This window comes from Scophthalmus maximus, chromosome 1 (assembly GCF_022379125.1).
Source record: "Scophthalmus maximus strain ysfricsl-2021 chromosome 1, ASM2237912v1, whole genome shotgun sequence".
NCBI lineage: Eukaryota > Metazoa > Chordata > Actinopteri > Pleuronectiformes > Scophthalmidae > Scophthalmus > Scophthalmus maximus.
This window is the reverse complement of record NC_061515.1, coordinates 10,298,377-10,305,769: the sequence shown is the minus strand read 5'-3', so window position 1 is coordinate 10,305,769 and position 7,393 is coordinate 10,298,377. Positions and strand designations below refer to the sequence as shown.

The 7,393-nt window shown below is 41.6% G+C and overlaps 1 protein-coding gene across 1 annotated transcript; it reads right to left on the bottom strand.

Annotated features, from left to right (window-relative positions):
• Window positions 1-1,008: 1,008 nt before the first annotated feature.
• si:ch211-254p10.2 (solute carrier family 40 member 1) lies at window positions 1,009-7,283 on the bottom strand. Its single transcript, XM_035630456.2, has 8 exons — window positions 5,891-7,283; window positions 5,732-5,799; window positions 5,413-5,572; window positions 4,990-5,105; window positions 4,659-4,785; window positions 4,235-4,483; window positions 3,106-3,786; window positions 1,009-2,583 (listed from the first exon to the last, which is right to left on the bottom strand). The coding sequence occupies exons 1-8, from the start codon at window positions 5,991-5,993 to the stop codon at window positions 2,324-2,326; spliced, it is 1,764 nt and encodes a 587-aa protein (XP_035486349.1). The 5' UTR covers window positions 5,994-7,283; the 3' UTR covers window positions 1,009-2,323.
• Between the last annotated feature and the right edge of the window lie 110 nt (window positions 7,284-7,393).

Genomic DNA, 7,393 nt, shown 5'->3' with positions numbered 1-7,393 from the left:
CCATCAAACGTTCACATTGCCTTTACCCGCCTAATCATGGCTTCTGTATATTGCCAAGGTAACTATTATAAATATAATGTTAAAAGCTTGAGAGATTTACAATGATGGGAGCAGCTGGCCGTCAATCATCATCACTATCGTCAATAGAAACAGCATATTAGAATATGAGAAGCTTCGAATAGCTATATAAACTTACTACTGTATAATGTTTGCAAACACTGTTGGGTACTAGTAGTGGTAAAACACTGTCACTCCTTCCGATTTGCATGGAGGCTGTATTAATGATAAAAAATGAACTTCCTGTTCAAGCTCGCATGCTGTATTGATATTCACCTCCACTGGTGCACAAGTGTATTGAAAATCAGACTAATGTGGGCTCACACCATAGTGATACTGGGGCACTGCAGATGAGAATATCTGTACTGCAGACTGGATTTCCATGTCCTTCAATTTTAAATGGTTTCCCTCGTGAAAACTCAGAACTTCAGACTCCTGTCCACTCTCGTCTGTCCTTGTTTGTCCTCCATTATTAAAATTAATCCTGAACTGTGCTGGCTATTTGAACATAATCTCAGGATTAAGATACAGTGTGAAGATACTGTGTGTGGTAGTATCGACCAAGGCCTGAAGCTGGCATAGTGATGACCATTCAATGGGACATTGACCTCTACTGGACACAAAAAGCCATTACATTTGCAGATGCCCACTGCATCTTCTCTGGCAGTGATATGTTTATATCCTCACTCAGTGTTTATGAAACTGTTCATCTTCTCCTTGCAATGGTCATCTTTTTGCAGACTCGCCTTTTCACTAGAGGCTTTTTTTGCCATCAAGCACGATAGCATTCTAACGGACAATCATAGCAGTTTGACTGCAGCTAATGAAGTCATCAGCAAAATCTCAATTAAACACCTGGAAGTTAGACGTATGGATTTTTTTTGCGACTAACTTTTACAAAGTAATCCATTACTGAGGTCAGAGGACTAATTCATCTTCAGTCGTCTTTATTATCATAATAGTCAGTCTGAAAAATAAGGACAACATACAGTACAGAGATTTCACAGGAAAATTATACAAATATATTGAGATGTGTTGCTGGTTGTATGACAAACTTTGATGTGGTTTCCACTGTACATGAAGGAGATATGAAAACACAGATTAGCTGAGAGTAATTCCCAAGTCATATTCCCAACAGTGTTCTTGTTCTTAGTTGAGGTAAGGTAAAGTTTAGTTCATCAGAACTACAAAAGAATGAAGCAAAATGTAATACAATACTGCCAATAGCAGGGATCGACATTTGCTATCAACAAATAGCTATCACTGATTTCAAACATGTCACAAAAGGAAGATTGCTTTCCTCTTAGCTTTCTATAAAACTATGAATATCACTCTTTATATGGGAAGGAAAGAAAGTTTGGAAACTGTTTTTTATTTATCTAAGTACACAAGCAATTAGAATAAGATAGTTTTATTGAAGTTTGACTAAAGTACATGGTGTGATGTGATCTTCTGTTCTTTTAGTCCATAACATGCATAAAAGAAAGGCAAATGTTTGCTTGATTCATCCACAGAGAAACAAACCAGGGGAAGGAAATACTTTGTCCTTCCACTTCTGTCCATTAAAAGGGGGCTGCCTTTCTGATTTTTTTTATTTTTTTATTTCAAACAATTTCACACAAAGTTCCCTTTATCTTCCTTTTTGGACATCCTGGAATATTTCCAAGTGGACGGATCAGTAACATCGATGCCACTTGTAAAAGTACTGTCTCGTCTTGTTTATATTTTCATGTATCACCGCCAAGTTTTCCTCACAACACCAGTTTATTAACTGAGTGAAGGTGAGAAAAATCTCTCCATCCATCCATCCATCCGTCTATCCACCCTCCCATCCAAAAAGCTATGTAATATAACAGACTTGTTTGATGAACTTCTTGCAGTGATCCTACAGGGTTTGCAAAGGCATGTGTCAGAGCCTGACCAATTACCTTTGTGTCCTGTTGTACGCTGGATAAGGACATTTCACCTGGAGGTACCATTGCTGCATTTATTGTAGCCACCTCAACGTATGTACACGAAAGAGGAGCGCGCGTCTCCCACTCTACTTCACCTGAGTTCTTGTTTGCTGCTGTGGCACATGGCTCTGCAGGGAGAAAGCAACCGAGGTGGGACAGGCACTTGCTGTGTTGTGTTGAAATGAATGGCTACGACGGGAGTGGAGTGTTGCAATAAGATTGCTGAAGGAACAGGAGGGAGACATTCATTTCACAGGTGCAGAGTGGATTCTGCATCTCATGCGTGGATGTGTGTGGGCCACGTCTGCTCCTTATGTGTCGAGGCGGGGCTTTCTCTTGGCTTGGTGTGCATACACGAAGTACATGGTGTGTCCAGTGGTGATAAACAACACGGAGATGATAACTAGGATGCCAAAGTGCTGTGGCTGTGGAGCAGAGATGACCATGATGAAGTGAAGCAAGTCCATCAGGTAATTCATAGAGCTCTGAACCCCGTTTACCACGCCCCTCTCTGACTCGCAGATGTTCTCCTGCAGCAGCTGGGTCACCGTCAGATCAAAAGACCAGAGACCTGAAACACAGATGTCACTGGGGTTCAAAATTTGACCTGGTCATTAGAGTAGCCTACAGTCGGAACAGCTTGGAATTTATTCAGCCCTTCACACAAAAATGTTATACATTTTAAGGCTGATACTGATATTGATATTTTCATAAGGATCTCTATTATCAAATGCTGTTGCAAACGTAATGTTGACTATCACTATATGGTTGAACTGCAATTTTTTAAAATAAATATTGTACTTTTGACCAATATATCTACTGAGTGCTCTCTAATTAATAGCCTATGTAACAGTGACACTTTCTAAACCTTAATCATATCTTTGACACTTTTTGTACTGCAATTTCATATGTATTGTGCAACATAAATAGCAACATATACATCATACGCTTATTTTGTTTTATAGTATCTGTCATTTATGGGCCGAGGTTTAGAGACAGTATTTCCATGCACTGTACATTAATGTAGCGTATGTAGTCAATTAAGTTTTGGTATCTGTCGAATCCAGTCTGCTTGAGATGTCTATCTACTCACCGATACGTGCTGTGATGACGCCCAAGAACAACAGGATAATGGAGATGTAGGATTCTGGTGCTGTGCCAGAGGGCACGTTGTCAAAAAGCACAGTGTTGTTGGTCCAATGAATGGAAGAGCGGTCGGGAAGCAGCGGTTGATTGCTTCCTCCCCTCAGCGGAAATGTGTGTTTTTGCCTTTGGCTCGCCATCCGTCCAAGCTCAGTCGAGGAGTTGGTGCTAATGTAGGGCATCAGCAAGCTGAGATCCATAGGGCTGCCAGGGGCAAACACGGAGCACACACACAGCAGCAAGCAGCCCAGGTGAAGGCAGCTCGAGATGATGCCTGTGTTAACCAGGCCATATGTCTTCCTGAGTCTGGTGAACATCACAGTGCCCAACAGCCCTGTGAGAGCTGATACACCCATCAGTAGACTAAGGAGTGAGCCGCTTATACCCTGAGTATAGGCATACCCAGTGGTGATGCAGTCAAAGCCCAGCACGGTTGTGTAGAGGAAAGCCAGACCCATTCCTGCCAGGAATACAGGCTGGCGATAGTAGGCCCTCCAACCGTCCTTACAGGTGCTCACCAACCAGCGAAACCTCCGGAAACACAGCGGCAGGTCTGTGATTTCTTTTAGGTGCAGGCTTGTGTTGCAGTTGCCTTCCGTCAGAGCTTGAGGTTGTGCAACACTACTTTCCCCTGATGAGAGAGAGGAGTTTCATCCATCACTCCTGTGATCTACTGATAAATTCACAAATCTCAGTTGATGTGCTGCACCCTGCTGTCTCATTCATGTCATATTACAATCATCATCTATCAAATAACGCCAATCTACTCTAATGTGAACTGTGGTATTTTGCTGCCAAATAATAAATGCTCCAATCAAGATTTAGAGCTGAATTATTTTTATTTTCCGTCCCTTTAATGTGATTTTAGAGAATCAAATAGAGGAAAGCACCCATTAAGTTTATTGTAATAGATAGTACCAGGCTGTATGTCACCTCGATGTTGCCGACAAAGTAGGCGTTGTTAACATAGTCTTGCCATTTTCGAATTTTTATTTTGTATTTCCACAGGTTCATTTACCGTAAATGTGATCGCATTCTAATGTTAAAGTTTTGGAACACAGAAAAAGCATGGTTCATACCTTGTGTCATCTCCATCTGTTGCAGAAACACCTGATCCTCCTCAAGCACTGGTGGTTTGACCGAGAGAGCGGGGACGATGCGGTACACCCGTGACAAGAAGAAGAACTCCACAATGAGAGAGACAAGGTTCCAGCCCAGGATGAAGCCACAGCCTACTACATTGGAGGCCAGGGTCATGACCTGTCCCACTGCTAGTGGGGCCAGGATGTTAGTCACCTGATCTATCCGCCTCATGGTTGCATTCATTCCTTTTGTTAAGATCAAAGACACAGAGGTAATGAGCTTCCACTAGTGGGCTTTCAGAGCAGAAATGGACCAGTGCCCAATATGTAATGCCATTCTGCAAGTATTTATCTTGAATTATCAGTAACACAAGCCCATGACAAACCAACTCGTGCATAAACAGAGATCAAATCCCCTCACCAGCTAGGTGACCTCGGTTGTAGCCTGTGATAACCACAATCCAGTCCCTCTGAATGGCAATGGTCAGCGCTGTGCTTGCAAGGTTGGCCACATCTGCCAGGACGATCACCACCGTATAACAAACCACCTTGTGTAAGTTTTGCGATGCAACATGTTACTATGACAGCACAGAGTAGCCACAAGCTCAGAAGCAGAGACAACAGGGACACGGGACAGAGGAAACAACAGCAGCCATAACTCTGTGACAATCATGGTGAGTATCCCATTTGCATTTCAACAGGTGTTAAGGTATGAAATGTAATTATGAGGCAGATGTGTAGTGTCTACTCACAGTAAGCCATCCATCCCAGATCTGTTCAATCCTTTGCTTATACGAGAACACCAACATGAGCACAATGCTACATACTGTCACTGAGATGTTCTGAATGAAAAGAGACGCATGTGCAACTAAAATAGGGGACAAAACAAAAACACTTTTAGACTCCCAGAACAAACTATTTATTTTAATAAATGAACGGTAGCCTTGGCAGATATGAGTCGGTGGCTGTGAACCTTGAGTCGTAGCTTGATTCCATCTATCAAACCAGGAAATTATTTACACCTCCTGAAACCTCAGGTGATAACAATTTACTACCTGGTTGGATAGGAAACCCACACACTTCTGGACCCAAGATTGAAAACCACCGATCTATACCACTGTTCTGTGATTTACTGTGTGCTAAGATGTTAAATAATGCTAAATTGCCATGCATACCTTTATTCCTGGGATTGCGATCAACCCAGTCTCCAATCAAAGCCCCAAGCAGGAGCACTGACCCAGCCACTACCAATCCAAACACCGCTGTCAACAGCAGGTTTCGGCCATACAGCTCAATCAGGAACACAGAGATAGCAAAGTGCCACATGCGGTCACCCTGTTTTACACAACATAAAAGGTCATCATCATGTGTTGCTTTGGAAGAGACGGTCTGCATGTTGTCACACAGATTACAGTAAACCACCTTGCAGTTATTAAAGTTTCAATTTCTTATCTATTGCTCCAGCAATGTGTTTCTTCAGGAAATGATTCTTACCCACATTGACAATGCTCCACTGACATAGATGAGAAACTTGGGACCTTTGAGGTAGATAAGAGCTGAACCTAATGAGGAAATGCATGAAAATGGAATAAGCAAACATATATGCTACAAACATATACCACAAATTGTTGTTTGATTCAAAGTTGAGCTTACCTGGTATACTCCTTGCTTTTTTTGCTCTTGCATCCCTGATGTCGTCAGACTCAAACTCAACCACAACCCCGCCACACTGGGAGGCATCTGCTCGCTTGGACATTGCCTAGAGGATCATACGTCCAAAAAACTTGTCGCACTTTTGTTCCACTGTTGATAGGACAGTGTAATCATTGCAGGTCACAGCACTCACTCACTTGAATATCTGGAAAATCTGTTTAGTTCAGGTCGTCCTATTAAGGTTCCCTTTTTATTGACGTCTTAAAAGATATCAAGACCATTTACAGGATAAGTGGTTATTTACCTAGCAACGTACAAGGTAACAATTCTAGAACAAAATCAACATATGACAGCACTGTAGTAACTAAAACATTAAATACACCATTCGGTTTTTTTAACCCAGCAATGTTGTGCAACAAATGTTGAAACAGCATCTTTCTTTTTAACGCAACAAACCGCTTATACTTCCTCAGCAGGATGGCAACACCATCATATTATTAAGTCGAACATCATTAAAATGATTCGTCACATTATATTTTTGTTTTTAAACATACAAGTGATCTATAATGTTAAGAATTAAAACAAAACAAAAACCCTGCCAACAACAAAAGTTTTAGGTATTCAGATATCACGAGTGAAAGTAGCATTAGCATGACACCGTGCAGAGCTATATAAATGCAGGCTTAAACAAACGTGAATCATAGTACTCAAAGGTCAATGCAGGGTCAGTCGTCACCTTTGTTCTGATGTTACACTCAATCCACGCTGTTGTTCCTCGACGATGTATCTTGTGCCATGTATCCTATATTGGGATGGTAGTCTTTCCTGAGAGCTGGAATTCAAGCTGTAGTAGTTTGAAAGGCTTAATAACATCACAGTGTTCAAGTGCACCATTGTATGAAAGTGCCAGAAAAGCAGAACAGGCAGAGGGACAACAAAGGCAGCCAGCATATTCCAAAGCACGTGACACTGGGGGGGACAATATCACTGTCCACCCACACCACAAAAAAAGGACAACTGTGTAACCCGTATGACTCAAAATACACACACACACACACACACACACACACACACACACACACACACACACACACACACACACACACACACACACACACACACACACACACACAAGCTTGGCCAGTGAGCACATGCATACACCATCTCTCACACACACACACACAAGAACAGTCGTACTACTCTCACGCACCCGAATTGAATGATGACGCGCAAAAAAAGTTACATAAAGGATACATGCAACTAACTATATTATATCATGAAACAAAATATGTTCCCTTGGCAGTTGGGGATGTGACTTGCAGATCATGCATAATATAAGTAATAGACAGACAATGACGTCGTCTGATCATAAAAACAAATTATGGCTATAAATTATCAGCTAGTACACATTTTTACTGAAAATCACTGCAATCTTTTTTTCTCTTCTTCAAAAATTAATAATGTGCTTATCACAGCCCATTTAGAAAAGTAGTCCATCTCTCT